The sequence below is a fragment of the Marmota flaviventris genome, chromosome 17 (genome assembly GCF_047511675.1).
Source record: "Marmota flaviventris isolate mMarFla1 chromosome 17, mMarFla1.hap1, whole genome shotgun sequence".
NCBI lineage: Eukaryota > Metazoa > Chordata > Mammalia > Rodentia > Sciuridae > Marmota > Marmota flaviventris.
Genome location: NC_092514.1, coordinates 29418821 through 29445621, shown reverse-complemented (window position 1 = coordinate 29445621; position 26801 = coordinate 29418821). Strand labels below are relative to the sequence as shown.

General features: G+C 41.2%; 1 protein-coding gene across 2 annotated transcripts in view; it reads right to left on the bottom strand.

Moving 5' to 3' along the window:
* Positions 1 to 19764, bottom strand: part of Ncbp3 (nuclear cap binding subunit 3) — a 32848-nt gene extending 13084 nt beyond the window's left edge. For both annotated transcript variants that reach the window (XR_011705111.1, XM_071603747.1), the window contains exons 1-6: positions 19545 to 19764; positions 17589 to 17654; positions 15359 to 15464; positions 3736 to 3861; positions 1421 to 1549; positions 1121 to 1197 (exon numbers count right to left, since the gene is read on the bottom strand). Coding sequence is in view for 1 of the 2 variants with exons in the window: in XM_071603747.1 (XP_071459848.1) it covers positions 1121 to 1197; positions 1421 to 1549; positions 3736 to 3861; positions 15359 to 15464; positions 17589 to 17654; positions 19545 to 19727 (687 nt within the window). In the remaining variant the exon portion in view is untranslated. The remainder of the gene's footprint in view (positions 1 to 1120; positions 1198 to 1420; positions 1550 to 3735; positions 3862 to 15358; positions 15465 to 17588; positions 17655 to 19544) is intronic.
* Positions 19765 to 26801: the final 7037 nt, after the last annotated feature.

Genomic DNA, 26801 nt, shown 5'->3' with positions numbered 1-26801 from the left:
GAAAAAAAAGACCATTTTCAATGTAAAAATAAATCTTTTTTATATTTATTCAGTTGACAATTAACCAGTAAAAAAAGCCTTCTACCTTTAATACCCGTCAACCTTGCAGCCTAGCTCCTCTGCAGAATTTTAAAGTCAGAGGTCGTCTCTGAACATTCTGTTTAAAACAATAGTCTCCATCACTCTCTATTCCTTTAATCATTATCTTTCTTCATAATACTTATTACCTTCATGTATGTATCTGTATTGTCAATCTTCCCCACTAACATGTAAGTTCCAAGAGGGTAAGAACTTTGTTTTGTTTGATGATGTATCTCTATTACCAAGAATTTGGTACACGTAGACATTTAAAATTTAAATATTTATAATAAATACACTCATATTTCTAATAGTATAAAATCCATTAGGGAATATACCATTTCTTGCTTTTTCTTTTTTGTGGTGTTGGGGATGGAACTCACAGCTTCACACATACTAAGCAAGTACTCTACCATAGAGCTACAGCCCCAACCCTACTTTGCTTTTCCTTAATTTTATTTATTAAATAACACTTCAAAATATTTATCAGTAAAACCATATTTTTTCCAGTATGGGGAATTGAACTTAGGGACACTCTACCAGCTATATCCCCAGCTCTTTCTAAATTTTACTTTGAGACCGTGTCTTGCCAAGTTGACCAGGCTGATCTCAAACTTGGGATCTTCCTACCCCGACCTTCCAAGTAGCTAGGATTACAGGTGTGCACCACCATGCCCGCTAAAACCATTTTCTTTCAGGCAGAAATATGAACACTATTCTAAGATCTCAAGATAAACTGTTACAACCACATAAGTTAAAGGCCAAGAGTCTGGTGCACCCTCAGAAGGTTTCATGGTAAAAGCTAGATGAAAAACACAACAAAGTCTTTAAGAATTAAATTTAAAACAACAATAAGTAATTTTTTTTTTTTAATTGTGAATAGGTCTTTATTTTATTTATTTATTTATATATGGTGGTGAGAATTGAACCCAGTGCCTCACACATGCCAGGCAAGTGCACTACCGCTGAGCCTCAGCCCCAGCCACCAATAAGTAATTTTTTTACAATAAAATCTTACAGGTATCTTTGCCCTATTACTAACCTCTACATCACTTGAGTTCTCATCTTCAACTTCTCCTTCTTCAGCCTCATCATCATCTGAACTGTCTTCATGCTTGTCTAAAATGGAATGTAAAGGACAAGATGAACCTTAACATAACGCCATCTCATAGAACTTTTAAAGTCTAGTATTTTCTACTCATGTTTACTGCTGATTCCAAACAACATAGTTTATCTGAAAAACATGGGTTGATGATATACCATATGATATTTCACTTCCCAAGGACTGGACTATGTAAAGAACAGGACTTTCATGCCAAAGTTCCCTCCTTTGTGTTGTTACCTTTTTTACTTTTCTCAGATGACTTGTCTTCACTGGCATCCCTGCTTCTGATCTTATCCTGGGCTGGCAGAGAGCTCATATTGATAAGGGCTCGTGTAGCTGTCATTTCATCCAGCCAAACCACATTACCTAAAATAAAATGTTACAATGCATCCAAATGATTAAGTTACTTGAGATCAGATTCTGCATCATATTCATTGTTACAGCTTAATCTAGTTATAGACAGTCATCAGTAAATAAATATACATATCAGCTAATGAAAAGAAGTATAAAAGTAGTGAAAAAATCTCTTTGATGGATTTAGCCTAAAGCTATATTCCCAAACTGGGTTCCACAAAATAATTATTAAATATTCCATGAAGAAGAATTCTGTATTTTAAAAATAGAATATTCCAAGTGTTAGTCAGTTTCTTTTTTTGAGATGAAATCTCACTGTTGCCCAGCCTACCCTCAAACTCCTGGGCTCAAGCAATCCTTCTCTATCAGTTCATAGTAGAGACTATAGGCACTGATCCAGCTAAATGTTAGCAATTTTTTTTTTCTTTTTTTGGTGGTTCCAGGGATCAACCAGAGGGCCTTGTGCATATAAGGCAAGCACTCTACCAACTGAGCTATATCCCCAGTCCTGTTAGCAATTCTTGATGATGATGATGATAATTGTCAAATAAGTTTGGATTATCCATTATACTATTGCCCCCTGCTATTCTTTATTATCTAGACATGCTAAATGATGTTCCCCCATAATAAAGTGTGGGTAAGTAAGGTATCCATGGGATGTGTACAATGGAGATATGACAGCCACTTGGCTTTGCAGCAACTAACTTAATTTACCCCTTTAAGAAAGAAAATTAACCAAGAAAAAGGGTTTGAAAAGTCTTGTAGAATAAAGACCTCTTTAACTGTTTCAAATAGCACTTCTCAAAATTATGTTATCCCTGTATCTTGGTTTGGGAAATTAAGGCTTAAAGACTTTCACTTATGTCAGGCTACAAAGCCTTGAGCAAACAATTTCCTTTATCTATTTTTCGGTTTCTGATGCACAATATGAGGTAGCTGAACTGAATAATTCCAAGGATCCCTTTAATTCTAATATCCTTAGCTACAGATTTAATGACTTAAATCAGAGTTTAGCAAACAATAACCCATGGGCTAAACCCAGCTCATCATCTGTCACCTTTTTTTTATAGTTGTAGATGGACACAATACCTTTTTTAAAATTTATTATTATGTGGTGCTGAGGATTGAACCCAGTGCCTCACACATGCTAGGCAAGTGCTATATCACTGAGCTACAACCCCAGCCCCATCATATGTACTTTTTATATTTGAACCATCTTTATTAAAGAATAATTAATGTACAATAAATACACACCCACTGCCCATTTTTGTAAAAAAAGTTCTATTAAAAAACAGCCAGGCTATGAGTTTTTATACTGTTTACAACTGCTTTCATGCTACCACAACCGTTGAACATATGTTACAGGGACCATATGGATATAAAACCTAAACTATAATCTGGTCCTTTCTAGAAAAAGGTTTACTGACCTTGAATTTGGATACTGTAAGTTAAGTAAAAAGAGAAAAGGAGGAAACCCTTGACTCAGTCATGTTTCTTTCAATGAAAACACTGAATCAACACCTTTAGCTGAGAAACTAGATGCCATCTAGGGCACTGCCTAGTAGGTCAGCCAGCTGGCAGCAAGTAAAGCCAGACTAGAAGTAAGTCAAGACAAGAAGCCAGTAGTTACCAGAGGTCAAGTCAGACTTGGCATGGAAGGCAAGTTAAAAATTACATTTGGCTCCCAAGCCAACTCACAGGTTAGGGCAGGTGATATTCCAGAAAACACAGTACAAGGCAAGTAGAGGTGAGACATCTGTCAGAACATTCTTGTCTAGTTCTAGATCAGAACTGGAGCAGATTCAACCCTTTGAATAACTATGGCAAGTAGCAATGCCAAAGTTTAAAGCCTTAAAAACATAGCCCTGAAACTATGCAGCTGGATCCACCCCTTTGTTGGGAGACCATGGGAGAAAAAGAGGCCTTAATCAAGTATACAAGACTCAGATGCCAGTAATCAATTTGCTACAGCCTGGATCTCTATGAGTTGACTTGGAATACCCATGAAGTATGAGTTAACAGACTGGTTAAGGCATGCTGATTCTCATCGATGGGCAATATTTTTTCTTCTAGGCTAAGGACAGAGGTTAGGCATAAACAAGGAGTTTGGGCCATAATCATTTACCATTTTAGACAGCAAGAATTCTTAATAATTCATTTTTAAAAGCATATTCAACAGAAAACTTGGGTGTACTTACAGGAGGTATCATCCAACCATTCAATGTGTGCTGGAGGATATTCTTTAAAATAGGAAAAGATATCCTGGGTACTCATCTCATCTACTCCACAAATGTAGATTGTCTCTAGTCTCACTTTGGGAATTGCTATAAAAATAAGACACAGAAAAGATGACAGAATTTTCCCACCTGCAATCACACATTCCACTAGTACTATTTATAAAATTTTAGAAAAGAAATATGCTGAAAGAAAGATGTTCAAAAGAACACAAGATGGTAAACTAAAATGTTTTAATTTTTATCAATGAACACCAGCATTAAACAAATGATTTAATTCAGAAAAGGGATATTAGGCTCAGAATATGATGTTAGTAAAGCACATGATACCTATCCCCACATTAACCTGCAGGAAAGCAATACTAAATTCAAAAGGATTATTCTATACTTGACAATCTGATTCTAAAAGTTTTAAGTACATGTCAAAGAGAGATGTACAATAGTGGAGATAATCGTGAAGGATAAGAAATTGCTGCTGAATATATAAAAGCACAAAACTAAAATAATTATAGAGCGAAATCAGGTGCAGTGGCACATGCCTGTAACAGGTGACTAGGGAGGCTGAGGCAGGAGGATTGCAAGTTCAAAGTCAGCCTCAGTAACTTAGCGAGGCCCTAAGCAACTCTGCAAGACCCTGTCTCAAAATAAAACATAAAAAGGCTGGAGACATGGCTCAGTGGCAAAGAGCTCCTGCGGTTAAATCCCCAATAACAAAAAAAAAAAGAAAGAAAGAAAAGAAAAAAAAAATTTTATGGCATGAAACTAGAAAAAAGAAATCCTCAAGTCATTAAGAAAATGACACTCCAAAATAAAAATGGGCAAAGGACATAAACAGGCAATTTATACAAAAGAAACTACAAAAGGCCAATAAACGTGAAGAAATGGGCTAACCTTTCTTCTGTTAACCAGGAAAGTTCACATTAAAAAGAAGATACCAATTTTCACTGAACAGATTTTATGCATTTTGGTATGAAGTGTTGGCAGTGGGTGAGGAGTTACTCCCCTTGCCAGTGGGAGTGTGGAACTGGCACAGCCACTCTGAAGGACAAACAAGGATGTAATTTAGCACACACCCCTAGAAATTCTAGTCCTATCTACCTTAACACACAGACTCACAAAATAGCTCACACAAAGATGTTTAGGGCAGCACTATTTCTAACAATTAAGTAGCTGCAAGAGTAACAAATTGTGGTTTATCTATATTAAATAAAGCACAGTTTATCCATATTATAGAATATAATACAGTAAAAAAACAATGAGAGCTGGGTATGGTGGTAGACACCTGTAATCTCAGCTACTTGGGAGGTTGGGGCAGGATGATTATGAGTTTAAAGAGAGACTGGGCAACTCAAATTGTCTCAAATGAGGGGAAAAAAAAAAAAAAGCTGGGAATATAGCTCAGTAGTAGAGCACTTGCCTACTTGTTTAGCTTGCATAAGGCCCTAGGTTCAATCTCCAGCAAAGAAAAAAGAAAAAAAAAAAAGTTGTAGAAAATTAAACAACCATCCACTCTCGAGATAAATATATTTGTATACACAAATACCTAGAATAAAGCCTGGTATGAGTCTCACTATACTGATAATAGTTGATACCTCTGAGGAGGGAGAAAGATTCATAGCTGTGGTCAAAAAGGAAAGTTAGCCTCATCAGAATTCTGTTATGTATACACAAAATACTTCTAAGAACATTATATCATTTAATCTATTTAATTTCAAAATATATATAAACATATCATAAAAATTTAAATACCTATATGTCTACTTCATAATTTTAAGATTAATTTCTTAAAAGATCAGACAAGAAAAACATTTCGTGTAAAATGGGGGCCCCTGTAATCGTTCCACATCCCCCTCTCTCTTCCTCCACTGACCATATTAATGGTTGCTATGTGATGTTTAAAAAAAATTATATATATTTACATTTAAATCAGGTTCAACATATCTCTCCTCAAATAAGTATGATTTCTTTACGGTGAAAACATTCAAAAATCTTTTCTTATAGATTTTTGAAAGATACAGTACATAACTGTTATATATATTCACTCTAGGGCTGAGGATGTAGCCCACTGAAGATAGAGCACATTCCTAGCATATAAGAGGCCCTGGGTTCAATTACCAGCACCACAAACAGATACATAAAGTCATAGCTTCTTACTCCTAACTGTAACTTAGTCTCCTCTGACCAGACTTTTCCCATCCCTCTCTATCCCTTACTCTCTTCCCAGTCTCTGATAACTGTGAGTTCAACTTTTTCAGAGTCTCTGAGTTAAGATAATGCTGTCCTTGTCTTTCTGTGCCAGGCTTAACATAATGATCCATACATGTTGTCACAAATGATAGGATTTCATTCTTTTTTTTTTTTTTTTTTTTAATGTTTATTTTTCAGTTTTCGGCAGACACAACATCTTTGTTTGTATGTGGTGCTGAGGATCGAACCCGGGCCGCACGCATGCCAGGCGAGCGCGCTACTGCTTGAGCCACATCCCCAGCCCTCATTCTTTTTTTAATAGCTGAATAATATTTCAGTTTAGGGACTGGGGTGTCGTAGCCAGTGGCATAGCACTTGCCTAGCATGTGGGAGGTACTAGGTTGGATACTTAGAAACACATCAAAATAAACAAATAAAATAAAGGTATTCTGTTCATCTACAACTACAAAAAAAAAAAAAAAAAATTCCAGTGTATATATGTACCACACTTTCTTTATCGATTCATCAGATGAAGGACACTTAGTTTGATTCCATATCTTGGCAACTACACATAGTACTGCAAAAAACATGGGAGTGCAGATGTCTCTTTGACATACCAACTTCATTTCCTTTGACTGTATATATATATATACACACACACACACACACACACAGTAGTGAGACTGCTGGATCATATGGTAATTCTATTTTTAATTTTTTGAGGAACCTTTGGTTGTTTTCCCTAATGGCTGTATTAGGGCTTGGTCTATAACTCACGGATAGAATACTTACCTATCATGTGTGAGGCCTGAGTTCAATCCCCAGCACCATAGGGGGAGTGGGGATGACTCTAACATAATGGCTGAACTAATTCACATTCCCACCAACACTATTCAGAGGTTCCTTCTTCTCCACATTCTCATCAGCACTTGTTATCAACTCAAAATAGATTGAAGATTTAAAATGAAAGACATGGCGCTGGGGATGTGGCTCAAGCGGTAGTGCACTCGCCTGGCATGCGTGCAGCCCGGGTTCGATCCCCAGCACCACATACCAACAAAGATGTTGTGTCCGTCGAGAACTAAAAAATAAATATTAAAAAAAATTCTCTCTCTCTCTCTCCCTCTCTATCTCTCTCTCTTAAAAAATTATTAAAAAAAATAAAAAATAAAATGAAAGACATGAAACTACTAAAAGAAAACACAGGGAAGCACTTCAGGATGCTAGAACAGGGTAAAGATTTTCTGGACAAGACTCCCAAAACAGGGGATATAAAAGCTAAAATATATAAATGGGATTACATCAAACTAAAAAACTTCTGCACAGCAAAGGAAACAATCTGCAGAGTAAAGAGACAATCTACAGAATGGGAAAAAATATTGGCAAACTATATAACTGACAAAAGGTTGTTATCCAGAATACACAAGGAGGGCCAGGCGAGGTACAATGGTGCACACCTGTAATCCCAGCAGCTTGGGGGGCTGAGGCGGGAGGATTGAGAGTTCAAAGCCAGCCTCAGCAAAAAGTGAGGTGCTAAGCAACTCAGTGAGACCCTGTCTCTAAATAAAATACAAAATAGGGCTGGGGATGTGGCTCAGTGATCAAGTGCCCCTGAGTTCAATCCCTGGTACCCCCCCACGCCCAACAAAAAAAAAAAGAGAGAAAAACAGAATATAAAAGGAACTACAAAAACTCAATGGCAAAAAAAAAAAAAAAAATTACAAAGTGCACAACAGATCTAAATAGACATTTTTCAAAAGACATACAAATGGCCAACACGTATGAAAAAAATGTTCAAAATCACTAATTATCAGAAAAATGCAAATCAAAACCACAATGGGGTTGTGGCTCAGAGGTAGAGCGCTCGCCTACCATGCATGAGGCACTGGGTTCGATCCTCAGCGCCACATAAAAAATAAAATAAACATATTGTGTCCACCTCTAACTAAAAAATAAATATTAAAAAAAAAACACAATGAGATATCACCTCACTCTATAAGAATGGCTATTACAGGGCTAGGGATATGGCTCAAGAGGTAGTGCGCTCGCCTGGCATATGCGGGGTGCTGAGTTCGATCCTCAGCACCACATAAAAATAAAATAAAGATGTTGTGTTCACCGAAAACTAAAAAATAAATATTTAAAAAAGAATGGCTCTTACAGAAGGAAAAAAAAGAAAAAAAATGGGATGGCTATTACCAAATACTTTTTATATGCAATATATTTCTTTTACTTAAAGTTAAAATACTTATGAATACTTATAAATACAAAAAAATTAATGTTTGTTTTGTCATTTTATTCTGAAGAATAAGAAATGTGTTTAGCCAGGCATGGTGGTGCACACCTGTAATCTCATCAGCTCGGGAGGCTGAAGCAGGAGGATCACAGGTTTGAAGCCAGGCTCAGCAAACTAGTGAGGCTCTAAGTAATCTAGTAAGACTCTGTCTCAAAATAAAAAATAAAAAGAGCTGGGGAATGTGGCTCAGTGGTTAAGCATCCTTGGGTTCAATCCCTGGTACTAAATGAAAGAGGGAGAAATACAGGTTTAATGAGTACCCATGTAGGTATGACTAAATCAGGTGAGGGGTTTTTGGATTTTTTTTTTTTTCTTTTTGGTACTGAGGATTGAGCCCAGGGCCCAGGCTTTTTTATTTTTTATTTTATTTTGAGATGGTCTTGCTGAGGTGCTGAGGTTGGCCTCAAACTCACAATTCTCTTGTTTTCAGCCTCCTAAATTGCTGGGATTACTGGTGTGCAATACCATGCCCAGCTCAAGAGAGTACTTTCTTGACAGTCCGGATACATGAAGACATAGACGCCCTAAAGATTTATGAACTCCAGCATGTCCTCATTGGAGTCCAGCAGTGCAAGAATGAATAAAAGCCCAAATGCACATAGGAAACAAGGGTTGATTTTGCCCAGGTAGACTCCTCGGTTCCTTGAGCAGAAAACTATGATTCTGGAAGAAAAAGAGCCTTTGAGAAGTCAAGAGATGGTTCCACAGATGGTAAGGAAAAACAGGAGGGCACCCAGTGATAGGAAAGGAAACAGACTGAAAATTAGGGGAAAAAAAATTTCAGGTAGGAGACTTGGTGAACTTATAAAAAGGACTTCACTTTAAATAATACATCCAGAGGAGGAAAAAAAAAAAACAAAAAAATGACAAAATATTTAAGTACAAAAGAATGTAAAGAACAAAACCTCTGTCAGGTACAGAATAAATAAATGTTTTTAATATTTTAAAAAAGAACAAAACCTCTGGACACATACATTTACTTTTATTCAGACAGAATGGTATACATATCAAGAATTGACCCATGGACAATTATGTTCCAAAGAAGTGGGTAAGGAGTAAGGGGCGAGCAAAAGCATTATCAATGCAGAGACAGGTCTCAAAATTATCTCGTGGGAAAAAAATATATTCTTAAAAGAGAACCAAATTGGCAGTGGCAAGATCCACTATAAATGGGAACTTTGTTAAAAATCAAGATTCTATGGAAGACTGACAAAAAAGAAGGCCTTTACCCTGCTAACAGTGTCACCAAGCAAAATAAATCAAAGCAACAAAACAGGCTGCTAGGCTTATTGCCCAACCAATCAGAAAGGGCTAAATATTGAGGGGGCAATGAACAGATGCACCAAGGGATGAGATCTGAACATTTACTATGTGTCAAGTACAAACCAGGTGTTAAGGGTATTACCTTAAATGTTCTAACAGGGAAAGTTTCTTTATATACTAATATAAATATTTTTATATTCCATTACCCCAACAAATAATGGGGTAATAGTATATAAAACTCAAAGTCTTTGGAGAATAAGTTATCAATTCTAAGGCCTCAAATCAGAATTATCCAAGAAGTCAAAAGACATTAAATCCAACAATTCAACATGAAAGATGGCCCCAAGGAAAGAGAAAGCAGCAAAACTTAGGTGAAAAGAACACATATAGGAAATGGATAAAGGGTAAATTATGACGACAAAGAGAACAAGAACAGTACAATCTGAGAGACTGATGTTACACTATACAGCAATACAGAAAACACTGATGATAAACCGTCAAGTGAAAATGAAAAAAGCAGTATGACAAAAAAGGGAAAAAAGTCCGTGCCCAAAATAAGATTTAAAAGTAAATACACAAAATGCTGGCAATGAATGAGAGTACAACTGTGACCACTTTCCTTCCTATTCTTTCTAAATTTTCTTTGGTGAGTATGAATTGCTTATAAAATACCTAATGAAGAAAAGGTTGTAGTCCAAAGTGAACAGGTTCATCAAAAGTGCTGGTGACTGGGCTGGGGTTGTGGCTCAGTGGTAAAGCACTTGCCTAGCATGTGTGAAACACTGGGTTTGATTCTCAGCACCACATATAAATAAATGAATAAAATAAAGGTCCATCAACATCTAAAAAATATTTTTAAAAAAGTGCTGATAACTTTCTTTTTTTTTTTTAAGTGTTTAGAGAAATACTGCTATGGGAAGATGATGCAAGAAAAAAGGCAGAACTGTTGACTTATTCTACTATTCTACTAATCAATAGTAGAACAGCTATCATTAAATAAGCGTCAAAACCTAAGACAGAAAACAATAGCATAAGAATTAATTTTAATAGATTTAAACCACCCAATCCAGAATTTTATCCCAATGTACTGACTTAAACATGAAGTTGTGGGGCTAGGATTGTGGCTCAGCGGTAGAGCGCTCGTCTAGCACGGGTGGAACCTGGGTTCGATCCTCAGCACCACATAAAAATAAAGGCAATGTGTTGTGTCCATCTACACCTAGAAAAATATACATTAAAACAAACAAACAAACAAAAAAACCATGGAGTTGTGATTTAGGACAGAAGTACCTGAAAACCTTTAGAAGGACTAATCCTGTACCAATTCCCCTAAGAGGAAAAGAAAAATTCCCAAAACTACAGATTGGAAAGCTTATCAGTCTCTGAAATTTAAAAGAAAGTCACTTATTAGATAAATCTATGATTCTTTAAGAAACTAAGTCTTTCTCAAAGGAAATGACATGAAAGAAGAAAGTCACACTAACCTCATTTCTTTTTTTTAAACAGGTTTACTAGGTCAAGAAATTCAAAGAATATAAAAGACCATGTTCCATCTTGAGTTCATTAAGGCATATAATCCAGTTCTTCCTGACAATAAAATGAAATGTGGGCCTGACGATAACAAAGAAAGACTTATAATTAGCCCATTTATGATTCAAGGCATGATACAGGAATATACTATTCAACATTCTCTGATAACTAGATGAGAAGCAGAAGCCAAACATATTACGGTGAAGAGGACACACAGGAGTAGCTAAAAAGGTGAAATTAGAGTTAAAATGAAAATTAATAGCCTAAAAATGGAAGCTTGAAATCAACAAGATGTAATTTAACAGGAATAAATTAAAAAATAATTTTTAAAGTGTCTCATGCACAATATGAGAAAGATTATTTGCTTGGAAAATTTCTAAGTGAAGACCTGAGTGCTTGGATCACAAGACAAGTACAATACTATGAATTAGCTGGACGGAGATGAAAGGTAGCAATAATTCTGCCACCTTCCATGTACCCAACCACACCTGCAATCTGTATCTCATCTATCCGACAAGATGTTAGGGAAGACATTTAGAAGCTGAAAAAAGTAGGAAAGGAAGACCAGAAAGCCATGCCACATAAAGGAAGTCCAGGGAAGAGGCAGTAAGCTTTCCATCACATGAAGGGTTATTATGTGAAGGAAGAAAGGACTTAACAGTGTTGTTCTAAGAGTCACACAGCAACCCTCAAGACAAAATTTCCTAGAAAGTAATGCTCAACATGAGGAAGTGTTCAAAGAGAGAGTTGTCTGCCTCATTACTTGATATTCAGGCAGAGGCCAAAGGACCATTAGGAACTTTGCCAAAAAGCCTGCAGTGGCCAGCAAGAGGTTGGTCTAGATGACCTCTAAGGTCCTTCCAATCTTCCAACCATGAGAACTTTGATCTTGGAGATAGGGAGACCAAAGCTGTTCAACACCTAGCCATTCAAAAGTAGCAAGTCACTTTTTTTTTGCAGGGGGTGGAAAGTGGGGGAGTACTGAGGATTGAACCCAGGGGCACTTAACCACTAAACCATATCCCCATATCCTCAGCCCCTTTTAGTTTCTATTTAGAGACAGGGTCTTGCTAAGTTGCTTAGGACCTCACTAAGTTACTAAGGCCAGCCTCAAACTTGCGATCCTCCTGCTTCAGCTTCCTAAGTCACTGGGATTATAGGCATGTGTCACCACATTCCGCTAACAAGTCATTTTTGAGGCAGAATAGTCCCAATTGCATCCCTGAAGCTGGCAGAGTGATTAGGACTACATGCTTCTATTAGATCAGCTTTCAGTCCCAGCCTTGCTACTTACCTAGCTGTGGGACTTTGGGCAAGCTTCTCAACCTCATAGCACCTTAGTTTTCTCATAAGTAAAATGGAAATGATAAATACCTTCCCCTCACAGGACTCCTAAAAGTAAGTTATCCACATATTAGAGTAAATGGAACACAGTAAGCATTTAACAAACAGTATCTTTTATTATTTTTGTTAACACTAATAAGAAATAATTTTGATGCCTAATATGGCTACAGAGGAGTCAGGATACTTAACCAACTTCCCCACTCTCCCAAGAGGCTGGGTTACTTAAATGACTGCTTAGAAGAGAGAGAATGCCAGATAATGATGATAACTAACATTTACTGAATACCTACTATTTGCCAGGTACTCTCTAAAAACTATAACATTTTATTAGAGCCTCCTAACAACTCTGTTTAAACTCCTAGTGTCTGCCTTTTCAGATGAGGAAACTGAGGTTCCTAAAGGATAAATAACTTCTCCAAAGCCACAGAGCTAAAAAGTGACAGGTTAGGATCTGAATTCAGGCAGTTGGGCTGAAAGCCTCTACTCAAAACCACAAAACCAAAGATTATCAATCCTGGCTGCACATTGAAACTATTCAGGGAAATACCTATCTTCAAGACTTATCTAACTCCACTCACTCACAATTCTAACTTAAATCAATTTGGCACTGGCAGCAAGATTCCTCAGAATTCAGGAACACTGTCTTAGGTCATTCAGCCTAAGACACATTTTTAGCATTGTGTCCAAAATGAAGAACTTTCCCCAGATGATATCCCAGACAGGCCTGTTGCCTTTTTTATAAGTATATTCAGAATCATGAGATCAGGACTGCTTTTAAAAAAAAAAAAAAAACTTTTAAGTTAAAATTATGCAAAAGAGATCCTATTAAGATAGGTATCCTACTCCCATTTTACAGACAAGGAAACTGAGACTAAAAAGGTTCAATAACTTGCCTATCACAAAGGAACCAAGACCAGATTCCAGGAGGGTTTGCCATCCTAAAGAGCTCCATCAGAAGCGGGGAAAAAAACTCCATGTGATCAGGGATGTTTTGTGGAAGAAGTAACATCTGAATCAGATGAGGCATGGGGAAAGGAAGGGCAAATGAACAGACTAAAAGGCATGGATAATATCAGAGACTGGAGCTAGACACCAACAGGTGTAGTGATGCTATCGGCTGCCTGATAAGAAAGGACTCAAAAGTCTTGCAGGGTTCCACAGTGCATGCCTGTAATAGTGCATGCCTGTAATCCCAGCGGTTGCGGAGGCTGAGGCAGGAGGATCGCAAGTTCAAAGCCAGCCTCAGCAAAAGCAAGATGCTAAGCAACTCAGTGAGACCCTGTCTCTAAATAAAATACAAAATAGGGCTGGGGATGTGGCTCAGTGGTTGAATACTCCTGAGTTCAATCCCCGGTTCAAAAAAAAAAAGTCTGCTCAACCAGGATTGTGCAGGTACAGGAATGCCAAACTGCATAGCTGTCCTGGAACTTCATAGGACTTTTCCTAAAACAGAAATCCACTCAAACAGATCCTGGAATAGCAGCCTGCAAGGAAAGCAAGGTCATATCCCTAATATGAACTCATGATGTGGGAAAAAGAGTAAAGCTGCTCCCAGAATTGAGCTTCTCTGACCACCCAGTCAGATAAACCTGGTTTGGAATCCTGACTCTACTTTTTTTGTTTGTGTGATGCTGGGGATTGAACCCAGGGCTTTGTGCATGCGAGGCAAGCACTCTACCAACTGAGCTATATTCCCAGTTCCTGACTCTACTTTTATTAACTGCATAATCCTGGGCAATTTATTAAACTTTATTAGAGCTTCTTTCCTCCATTATAAAACAGTGAAAAAGATATATATCTCCTTGCTAGTACGGTGGCACACGCCTGTAATCCTAGCAACTCAGGAGGCTGAGGCAGAAAGAATGCAAGTTCAAGGCCAATCTGCAACTTAGTGGCCCTAAGCAACTTAGCAAGACCCTATCTCAAAATAAAAAATCAAAAGGGTTGGGGATATATCTCAGTATGGTAAAGTGTTCCTGGGTTCAATCCCCAGCAACAAAATATAAAATAAGATATTCCTCATAGGGTTGCTATGAGAAACAAAAAATAAATATGTAAATAATAAATATGGTAAGAAAGCTAAGCTCCCAAAAAAGAATAGTATTTATTCTTTCATTCATTCATTTACTGGGCTTTTGCTTTTATTAATAACATAAGGCTGAAGAAACTTACACAGCACAGCACAAACCTTCAATAGGCATCCAGAGGGCTGCCTTCTGAGCCCTTTGTAAACACAAATTTGCAACTCAACAGAGGGAGACCTTTTGCATTCACGATTTTATATTAGAGTAGAATAATAAATAAGGATGTAGACTCACTTAAAAGGAATAATTTTCCCTTTTATTTATAAATTACTTTGTAAGACTGGGCAGATTACCATACATGATAAGTCAAGGTGAGTTCTGGGGAGCAAAATACCCCAATAAAACACAAAAATAAAATGAAATAATGAGTTCAACTATAGGAACAGGTTTAAAATCCAGGGCAGGATTAGTTTTGCTCTGACAACAGGATATTAATGTGTGGTTTGTATTTTCTACATATTTATTATCAATGAAAGTATTAACAGCTTTCTCCCACCAGTCCCTACATTGCTCCAATTCCAGAAAAAGGTCCCACTGTGATACTTTTCCACTACATTTAAAAGCAACCTCTATGATAAAAGCAGAAAATGAGCAATGGTCCATAGAAACATAGGTTCTCATCTCATCTCTGCATTTAACTATTCTTTCTCTGGGCCGCTTTAAGGAAGATAATCTTTTTCCACCTCTAACATCTGAGACATGGTTGACAGCATCTCAATTTTTAACAGGTAACCTTAGAATGGGAGACTTCACAAGTTCCTTCTGTTGGGAGTACTGGGGTGAGAAAAGGACATACAAGACAAAGCCAAAAGCATGAGGCAATGTCAGGGAAAAGCCACTCTCTAGAAGAATGTGAAAAAATTGCCCCCAAAACACCCTGTACCTTTTTTCATCATGTCTCGGTCCAAGGCTACATTTCTTTGGGCAAGATTTACTTCTGATCGGAAATGAAAGCGCTTAGCTCGCTGTTCTTTCTTTTCAATGGCTTCCTAGAAAGTCCAGAAAAAAAAAATCAAAGAGGTAAAGCATAGAAACAGAAAGTTAAATCACAAATACATGATGCATCAATGACAACTCTAAAATAAATCAGAAGAAATAAGCAACACTGCACATTGAATGAGTTTTGCAAAAATCAGACATTCACATTTAGAGGGTATAAAGTAATACTGTTATAATTTATAATCACCTCCATCCTAACACAGTTGATTACTATGCCTGGGACATAGCAGGAATTCAATGACTATATGTTTATGAAGTTTCATCTATTATTGGCAATCACTCCAACAAATTACAATTAAACAATCTGAACGTTTCAATTTTCCAGCTGCAGAAACTGAGGCATAAATGAGTAAAAAAAAAAAAAAAATTGCTGGATGTACTTTTCCTAGCTAAGGGGGCAGATCTTCTAAATCCAATGCTATTTTTAAGAGCACTCCCTGCCACCACTTCACATTTTATGTGGGCACAGTAATCACACCTATCACCCTCTTTCACATTATGTTTGCCTGAAAAGTCCACTCCCTAAAGCTAGTTTCCTGTTTAAAAATAACACTGAAGCAAAGAAACTCCTCTATTCCACCCTTAAGTCCACAGAATTGCTTGTTTTCATTTTTAAGTGACAATAAGCACTGATGCTTTACTGAAAAAATAATCAGCTTTGTAAGTGTCTTAAAAGAGCTAAAATAATCCAGGTCCAACTGTGGCTGGCTCTTGGGAACCCTTCATTAATTGTATATTGACTTTGTCACACTAATTGAAGGTCTGACTATAGAAAGCTTATGAGGATTGGTAAAGCAGCAACACTTCTGTTATTTCCCAATAGTTATGCTAATTCTTTTCACTAAAGTCTTCCTATTACAAACAACAATCTACTTTCCTTTAGTAACAATTTAGATACTAACTCTGGGACTTCTACTCTTTCCCCATATACCTGTTTCATATAATGGCAAATGATGTAGAATTAAGAACAGTCTGCTTCTTTCTCAAGCATAGTAAGAAAACACTTTCACTTTATGTATTATTATTTGGGGTGGGGGGGTGCTAGAAATTGAACCCAGAGCCTTGTATTAGGCACGCACTCTACCACTTAATTATTTTTGTTTTGGGGTTTTTTGGGGTTTTTTTTTAGTTCTGGGGATTGAACTCAGGGGCATTCAATCACTGAACCACATTACCAGTCTTTTTTTTTTTTTTTTTTGTATTTTATTTAGAGATAGGGTCTCAGTGAGTTACTTAGTGCTTCACTTTTGCAGAAGCCGGCTTTGAACTCAAGATCCTCCTGCCTCAGCCTCCCGAGCTGCTGGGATTACAGGTGTATACCACCGTGCCCCGCTCTACCACTTAGTTTTAATCCAAGCCCTTCACTTCGTTCTATTTTCTTGTCTGTCCAGAAAATGATTAGTTCTTTCTTTTGGTCTTTAAGTAATCTGAGACAGAAAGACGCTAGAATAGCCTGAGGTTATACAGGGAAGAAGATACAAAATCAGGACTCAGAACAAAACCTGACAAGGGGCACCCTCTGGAAGCGTAAGCATGCCCTCTTTCTCAATTAGGGTCTTATTACAAACATCTGTGGTAAATCTTTGCTCTCAAGTATTGAGAATAATTTAGTTGATTTAATCTTCAAAGTTTAGACAGGTACACAATTAGGAAACTATTTTTCTAAGTTTGCAACCAGTGAGGAATAAAAACATTTACTAAGGGCCTATTATGTGCTAGGTGCTCACAGGTCTCTGATGGGTGGAGCCCTCAGGAAACAAAACACATTTTATCAGAATGGACACAGCATCAAAAATAGTGCGTGTCCACCCTCACAAAAAAATATAAATAAGTAAATAAATCCCAGTGCAGCACTCTTTCTTGGAAATGATTAAGCACAGAAATCTAGATATAGTGATTTCATCTTTTTGTGGATGCAAGAATACACAAATGCTGCCTGAATGTTTCAGGATTCATGAAGACACCATTGCATGACAAGAAATTTAAAAATTTAATCCAGCAACAAATGAAAAAAGGGGATAAGAATATTTACTGTTCTACAAAAGTCCTAGGGACCAAGTTCATTAAATTTACTCACTTGTCAAACTGAATAAATAAATCATGGTCTGTCTCACCTTGGAGGTAACATCAATTCCGGTGATGAAGCTGCCAGCCTTATTTTCATATCTTCTGCTTGTGTCCTAACACAAAGAGGAAGGGTGAGAAATTCTGATAGCAATGGAGGAAAAATCCATGATAAAAGGCAGCCTAACAACTGCTTCTTTTTGAAAAGTCATTCTTTTCAGCAACCTTTCCCTAAACCCTGACAACCCCTTATTAAGAAGACAATCCCCTGACTCCACAGTAGTAAATCAACCACTCTTAATAAGAAGTATTTTCTAGATCAGAGACTGTTCAAAATCTCAAGTACCTTTATCAATTGAAAGTACATATGTAAATGAAAATCTAAAGGCTTTTGTGAAAAGTGTTAAAGATGAGGCAGAGTCACTAATCTCCTCACCCCAGACAGGACAGATTTCCCACATTAGGCCACCAGGTGGAGCACAAACCTCTACCAAAATGTAGAAAGCCCAACCTTCACTTAAAACTCCTGGGAAAACACACAGTGCAATGAAAGGATGGGGGAAGTCTCAAGGGTGACTTTCACTAATTACATTATATCGTACAACTTTGACTTCTCTAGGCCTTTTCCGTGATATATGCCTATCTCCTAACCTCTTTTTCTGTTCTCCCCTTTGTGCTATAGAACTTAACATTTCCCCAAGAAAGCAATCTTGTTCCTATCTCAGACCCTTTGTGTTTGCTGTTGCCCCTGTTAGGAATGTTCACTTCCACTGTGCACATGATTGGCCCCTTTTTGTCATGTAGGGTTCAGCTTAACTGTCACTGTCTCAGTGGACTTCCCTGACCATCTTATCACATTCTGCTTTATGTTCTGCACACCCCCCTGGCCCCTGTACTATTTCATTAGCATATTTTTTTCCTCAAAGCATTAACACTAGTGGAAATCATTTATTTGCTTGTGTCCCTACTAGAACACAAACTCTAGGAGGAAATCTGATCTTGATCTAGCACATAGGACTATGCCTGGCACATGGTGGGGGCTGCATAAAATGAATGAAGGGATGATACTACCTATCCAACAACTGCAGTTATTTTTAAATGACATAATGTAGTAACTGTCAAATATCATTATGTTGTTACCATGGTTGTTATTGTTGTCCATCACTAGCTATCCTACCTTAGCCTTTTTCCATAACTCACGTAACTTCAGTTTAAAAGCAAGACTTGCTGACATGCAGGGTTTTTGTTTTGTTTTTTCAAATAGTTCATATTATGTGTGCAACTAAGTCATCTAGACTTGAGACCAGATCTAAGAACCAGACATATGACTACAAAACCACAAGCAAAACACCACTCACCATCCCCGCTGTGGTAAAAGAGACCAAGGACAAATGCTGGTCCCTGATCATTTGATTTCATTGCAAGTGAGATGCTGGGGCGACGGTGGAGGTGCTACAAGGCAGTGGAGGTGCTCGGGGGCAAGACGACCCTCAAGTCACAACAGCAACATACTGTTTGCTGCTGACAAGCACAGTCCTCGCAAGAGAAAGAGCGAGTGCCATGTTTAACAGACACCAATTCTACCAGAGCGGGACCCACAGGGAGATCTGGATGCCGGCGCCACCTCACAGTTCCCTCTGGGCCGCTCCGGTTGGGTTCCCGCCCGGGACTCCCCTTTAATGTGGACCCCAGTCTCTCCTCACTCACTCCCCCGCACAGTCTGGCTCCGAGGGGCAGCAAAGGGTGCGTCCTCAACTCTCTCTCGGCTCTCCCCCACCTCCTCCAGTCCTCTCAACACCCATTTCCGGGCGCCCCGGCGTCCGGCGTCCTTTCTCTAGCTCAGGGTCTCTCCTCACGCCTGGCCCCCCGCCCGCCGGCGCTCGCGCCTCTCTCCTCCTCCCCTGACTTCCCCCGGCCGGCGCGCTGGCCGCCTCCCCTTCCGGCCCCCTCCGGCGCGGGGCACTAGCTCCGCGACCTCCTCCTCGCCCCCCACCCCCCGCCCGTACCGGGATCAGTTCCTTCAGGGAGCGCCGCACCGGCACGATCTCCAGCTCGCCCTCCTCCACCTCCATGGGCTCCGGCTCGCCGCGTTCCAAACCGGACTCCGCCTCAGGCGAGGGGAGCCCCAAGGCCGGCCCCGCCGGGGCCTCTGCCTTCACAGACACTCGCAGGCCGCGTACGGCCGCCATCGCTGCCTGCCGGCCGCACCACTGACAACCCGCCCCGCACACCCGCCAACTAGAGCGCCGCCGCCACTGGCCACAGAGGAGTGTGGTCGTCACCTAGAGCGTCGCCTGCTTCTGCCAGAAAGCGGCCCTTAGCGCCGCCGCCCCCCGGTGGCGGGAGGGAACCGGGCCGGCTTGGGGTGGGACCCAGCGAGGTGAAGGCGGGACCGAGTAAGGGCGGGGGCGGGGCTTGGAGGAGACGTCTGAAGTTACCGATGTTGCACACCGAGGACTAAACGTGCCCTAAAAGCTAACTGCAAATGGATCACAGTGTGCCAGACGCTTCCAAGTGCTCGAACCCTTACAACAATCCTAGGTATTAAGTCTTATTTTTACTTTCATTTTCCTTGTGAGGAAACTGAGGCAGAAATTTACCCAAGATGCAGGCTCTTTAAGAGACAAAGCCTGGATCCCACCCTAGTCTGGCACCAAGAGCCCAGAATGAGCCCTGTTCTATCACCTCTTAGTAGACTGTAGGTTTACAAAGTTAACTACCATGTAAACCCTTGTCTCTTTCTTCCATTTCATGTATTAAGAAATTGAACGATGGGTGTGGTGGCGCCGGACTGTAACCCTAGCGAGTCCAGAGGCTGAGGCAGGAGGATCAAGAGTTCAAAGCCAACCTCAGCAACTTAGCCAGGCCCTAGGTAACTTAGTGAGACTCTGTCTCAAAATAAAATATAAAAAGGGCTAGGGGTGTAGCTCAGTGGTCAGAAGCCCTTGGGTTCAATCCTCGGTGCAAAAAAAAAAAAAGAGGCTCCAAGAGGGTAGTGACCCACCCAAAGGTCAGAGTGTGGACTCCAATTTCTGATTCCTGAGGGTTCCATCCATCAGAGACCTGTGAGCAAAGATTTACCACAGATGTTTGTAATAAGATCCTAATTGAGAAAGAGGGCATGCTTAGGCTTCCAGAGGGTGCCCCTTGTCAGGTTTTGCTCTGAGTCCTGATTTTGTATCTTCTTCCCTGTATAACCTCAGACTATTCTAGCCTCTTTCTGGGTCTGTCTTCCCATTTGAGAAAGAGGTGCCTGGGACCGTAGAGTCTCTGAAGCGCTACCAGCTCTATTCATGGAGGGACAAATAACTGTAAACCAAGGAAGCACATGATCAGAGTCAGACAAAACATGTATGACCTTGGGCAAGCCACTTAACCCTTAAAGCCTTAGATCCTTCATCAGTAAAGTGGAACCATGTTACCTCCAAAGAAGGTTGAGAGAGTTAAATGAGATAATTATGTAGATACAGGAGCCAACAGAAAGTGGCGCAGGGGATAACCCATAGGACAAACACAAGATGGAACTTTTTTTTTTTTTTTTTTTTGTCCCAAGGATTGAGGCCAGGGGCGCTTAAATATTGAACCACATCCCTAGTTTTTTTTATTTTTTATTTTGAGACAGGGTCTTGCTGAGTTGCTTAGGGTCTTGCTGAGTTGCTGAGGCTGGCTTTGAACTTCTGATCCTCCTGCCTCAACTTTCCAAGCTGCTGGGATTACAAGCATGCGAGCCACCATGCCCAGCTCAAGATAGAACTTTTTAGAAAACTGATTTTGCTTGATGAAAAGGGCACAAAATAGTTACAAAGTTGGATTGAATACGTAGAATGCATTTGTGTGCATTTTAGGGAATATTTCAAAGAAATTTTGTGCTTGGGGTTGCCAACTTTGGGTTGAGGTCAGAGGCCCCACCATTACATTGGAAACCAGGAGGGTAGATCATAGGGACTGCTTGGGGAGAGAGGTTTAAGAAGAAATTGTCAAGTTGGGGTTGTGGTTCAGTGGTAAAGTGCTTGGCTGGTACCTGTGAGGCACTGGTTGTGATCTTCAGCACCACATATACATAAATAAAGTAAAGGTATTGTGTCCATCTACAGCTAAAAATATTAAAAGAAGAAGAAGAAGAAGGAATCGTCAAATACAAGTTCACAGTGAAATCTGACTTGGGTCTAGAGAATTGTTAGCCGTTGGTGGCTTTGAGGAGACCAATGTCTGTGAAGGGAAGGCAGTACCACAAAAATAAATAAGAGGTAATATAAGCTTCAAAGGTGAAATCAGATGCTGCTTGAAGGCCGCTAAATGGTCCCCTGAGGTGAAGCCCAGCTAATTAAGCAGAGATGCTCCTTAACACAGTTTTAAATCAGGCACCTATAACTCCCTTACCCCAAACCCTCCAGTTCACTTTTATCCTTGTAACATATGCAGGTCAGCAATTAAGAAAGAGTTTCCACAGGAAACGAAAAGGTCATGAGGCCAATGGCCCCAGGGAGGGAGCTATGTCCATGTCCCCCACCACTATATGGCTAAATTCTTGGAAAGACTCTTCCCTCACTTTCTGTATGGCCTTCACCTCTCTTAATTGTACAGTATCATGGATGCCACTGGCCACTCGTTAATTTTTGAAACCATATGCATCCTTCTGTAATAATGCTGTCCCTGGTTCTTTGATCTCAATTGCTCCTGTCGCAGTGCCTTTGCAGGTTCCTCTCCTCCACCAGCAGGGACAGTCTATCATGGCTCAGCCCTGGGCTCTCTTTCTTCTCACCCCATGCTCACTTCCTAACTTAGCTCATCAATACATGGCTTCCAGCTCTACTGCTATCTATACCCTGAGGAACCCCAGGTCTCCATTGCCCATTCTCATCTCTGAGCTCCAAACCACCTGCCAGCTGCCTATTGAATGTCTCAAGGCACCTCAGACTCCACTTGGAGGTCCATTCATGGGTTCCCTACCTCCCTGGTAGCACAACAGTCAGTCCAAGTAGGCAAGCCTGGAAGCTAGGAGCCACCCTTGACCCCTTCCACTCCAATCCCCATAGCCCGGCCAGACAGTCTTGTCAGTCTGGCCTTGTGCGTATATCTTCATATCCGTGTGCTTCTTTCCATCTCCTCAGCTTCCACCCACCATGGTCACCCTTATATCACCTCTTGTCTGAACACTGCAGTGGCCTGCTCACTGATCTCTGTTTTTCTATTTCTTCCACTCTGATCTTCTACATGGTAGCCAGTGATCTTTTCAACACACATTACCCAGCTCCCATCCAGCTTCATCTTGCACTGCTTTCTCCTCATTGCCCACATCACCACCTCAGTTCTTAGAAAGTGCCACACTCCCTCCTACCTCAGGGCCCTTGCATTAGCTGATCTTTCTGTTAGGGACTTTCTTCCCCTACCTTCCCCACCCTTAGCCTAGTTAATTTTTCCTCAACTTATATCTCAACTGGATCTTTTCTTCCTCTGTGGAGCCTCTCCATCTGCTCTCAAAGAGCCATCTACCATGAGCATTTTCTATAAAGTGCTTATATCAGTTCAAAATCATCTGCACGCATGCATGGCAACTTGATTAGTGTCTGACTCCTGAGATGGACCAGGAGAGCCTTGAGAGCTGGTGGAACTGTGTTGGTTTAATTCAGTGTCCAACTCAGTGCCAGGCTATAGAGGGCCCTGGACAATATTGGATAGATTGAGCAAAAGGAAACGAGGCCTCTGTCCACACTAGATTTAGACGCATAGAACACCAGATCTACCCCCACCACCCCCTACCAACTTCAAATGAGAGCTACTCTTGTCAACTGCTGTTCTTTAAAATTACCTGGATGCGCCACACCTGGGTGTGTATGATTCCAACTGTGTGACATTCTAGAAATGACACATCTATGGAGACAGTAAACTGATCCATGGTTTGGGGGTGGGGGAGCAGCATTATAATGTCAATATGACATTATAATGGTGGGTGCATGTCCTTATACATTTGTCAAAACCCTTAGAAGTTATAACACCATAGAAGTTATAACACCAACTGTGATCCTAATGTGAACTTCGAACTTTCACAGCAATAACATATCAAAATCGGTTAATCAACCAATACAAGATGGTAATAATAGGAGAAACTGGAAGGCAGGAAGTGGAGGTAGGGACTGTCTGTACTTTCTGCTCAATTTTTCTAGAAATCTGAAACTACTTGGAAAAAAACCTGAAATCTATTCATTAAAAAAAACACCTGACATCCAGGCATGGTGGTGCATGCCTGTAATCCCAGCAGCTTAGGAGGCCCAGGCAGGAGGATCACAAGTTCAAAGCCAGCTTTAGCAACTTAGCAAGAGCGTGTCTCAAAATAAAAAAAAAAAAAAAAACACAAAAATGGCTAGGGATGTGGCTCAGTAGTTAACTGCCCCTGGATTCAATCCCTGGTACCAAAATCTAAAAATTAAAAAAAGCTGATACCCAGACTACAGCCAGACCTTTGGATCAGTCTCTGAGAGGGAGGCCCATGCCTCAGGACTTTTTAAACCCTTCCCAGGAGATTGTAACACATTGCTAGGCTAAAATCTTATGCTCAGACTGAATGGGAATGGAGGGGAGCAGGCAGACCACAGGGGGAGCACTTTTTCAGTGTTGGGGTGGGGTTCCCAGGGAAATGGGTAGATATGGCCTTAAAGGAAAAGGGAGCATCTGAGAGCAATGTCTTCTCCCTATGAAAGCTTCAGTGACTTAGGCATGGACCCTCCTGGACTCTGGAAGACCAAGTGAGGAATCATTTAGCAGATGCCCACAGTGTTGCAGTTCCTTATTGCTTTGAGCTCTGATTCCATTCCTTCAGTGTAGACTTGCGCAAAAGCCGTGAGTGTTTGCGGGGGTGGGGGGAACCAAAGGGCTGGGGGTCAGAGTACAGAGGGCATCTACCAACCACATGGACCATGGCTAGTACAAATAGTTACCAGTCCTGCCGGGGATGGGACAGAGAGCCCATGCAGAGGGCATCTGAGAGAGGACAGTATGCTGGAGTACAGGGAAGCTGCCTTCAGAAAGCAAAAGGGACAGAAATGTAGTTCTTACTAAGATCTGAGCATTGTAGGTTGAGGAACAGAATACAGAGGACCAGAAAAAACCAGAGGTAAACAGGCAGAGAAAGGGCTTAGTGGGGATCAAGTACAAAGAACAGGATTTCCCAAAAGAAGGCCCTGTTCCGGCAGTTCGGCTGAGATGCCCTTCCAGTGATCTTCAGCAGGGGGAAATAGTAAGTGGGCAGGGAGAAGCTGGGAAGAGGGCTCAGCCAATGAGTGAGGCTGTGGGCAGAAGCCCTGGTCCCAGTCTTGTGAGAGACAATGACACCAGATTACATGTCACAGATATGGCCCAGGGAAGGCTTCCTGGAGGAGGTGATTTGGAGATGGTAGAGCCTAGGCAGTGGGGAGACCAGGAAAGCTGACCACAAAGCTAGGATGGGCTGATGACAAATTGGTCAGCACAGCGTGGGTGGGGACAGGCAGCGCCTGAAGGTCAAAAGGACCCAGGCTTCATCATCCTAGCTGGAAAAACAGATGTGTCTAAGGTCTCAGAGGTAGAATTGAGTAAGTGTGTATGGGGGAGGGAATGTCACTGAAACTGGAACCCAGGAACACAGTTGACCTCAGAGGCCTTGTCCAGCAGGGGCCAGAGTGGCACAGGGAATCAGTCCTTGCAGGCCAGGGGCTCTGTCAGTGGTGAGAGGGAGGACTGACTCCTCCCCAGATATTCCTGGTCTCCTCCTGGGCCTCAGTGGACCCCAGAACCCAGCGCCACCCACTGCATGGCTTCCCAGAGAGACAGCCCAGTAGACAGGTCAACTTGTTTGCCCAAAGGGAGGCTGTGTGAGTATGTCTGCCTGGGCGTGGTGGGAGTGACCCTGAAACCTGAGGGGTGTTTATGTGTGTCCCTTGCAAAAGCTGGAACTCTTGGTGGCTCTGAACACCCTTCCCTCTCCTCCCCTGGCTAAGACTGCCATGTAGGCTGAGAGGGTCTGGGGTGGGGGTCAACCAGACATAGGATCTGTGGGCAATCAGGAGCCCAAGATACCTAGAGTACCTCCCAAACCTTCAGCTGGGCCCCCTATTGCCCAGCTCAGCTCCCCTGTATAGTGAGTTCTAGAAGAGTATCTCTGGCCAGGCACAGTGGCATATGTCTGTAATCTCAGCGGCTCAGGAGGCTGAGACAGGAGGATCATGAGTTCAAAACCAGCCTCAGGAAAAGTGAGGGGCTAAGCAACTCAGTGAGATCTTGTCTCTATATAAAATATAAAACAGGGCTGGGGATGTGGCTCAGTAGTCAAATGCCCCTGAGTTCAATCCCCAGTGCCCCCCAAAAACAACAAGAACAACAAAAAAGAACACAAGTGTCTCTGTCTCTGATCCTCTCAGATGTGTGGGGCTCCCAGTTTTTCTGACAGCTGGTGTAGGAAGGCCTGGGTGGAGGTGGGTGTGCAGGAGACAGGCTCTTCTCTGACATGCTATGTGTCACTGGGCTAGTCACTGCTCCCTGGGCTTATTTCCCTACGAGGTGCCTCTTAGAAGGGTTGTTCTCAGAGGTAATGACATTAAGCATCTGTGTTCCTTTGTAAAGCTCCCACTGTTACTGGGCATGGTGGTGCACAACTGTAATCTCAGCAAATTGGGAGGCTGAGGAAAGAGGATCACAAGTTTAAGGACACCCTCAGCAACTCAGCAAGGCCCTAAGCAACTTAGTGAGATCCTCTCTCAAAATTAAAAATAAAACAGGCTGGGATGTGGCTCAGTGGTTAAGTGCCCCTGGGTTCAAGCCCCAGAACAAAAAAAAAAAAAAAAAGCAATTTGGAAGTTCCTACTACCTAATAGGCCTTAGAGGGTGGGGCCACCTTTGACAATCAAAGGCAGGGATTGGGGAAGGCCAGTGCCCTGGAGGAAGGGGTAGGCCTGAAAAGCAGTGGGTAGGGCGATTGCGTGGATGGAGCCTGAGTCTGGAGAGCAGACCCAGAAGAAAGCCTACTGATCAGCCCCTGAGAGGGGCTAGGGCCTGGCCAGGTAGGTGCTTAGCAGCCTGTGAGGGCCAGGATTGGAAGGCTGATGGCCACAACCAGGAGAACAATAAAGAGGTGGGAGATGTGAGGGCTAACATGGAGAGGCAGCAGAGATGGGCTGCCAACACCCCTTCTGGAGGGAGCTGGGGCAGCCCCTCACTAGATGGCCAGGAAGCAGACAAGAGCAGCCTGTGAAAAACCAGCCTCTACCTCAGAGCAAAGCCTGTCCAAGGAA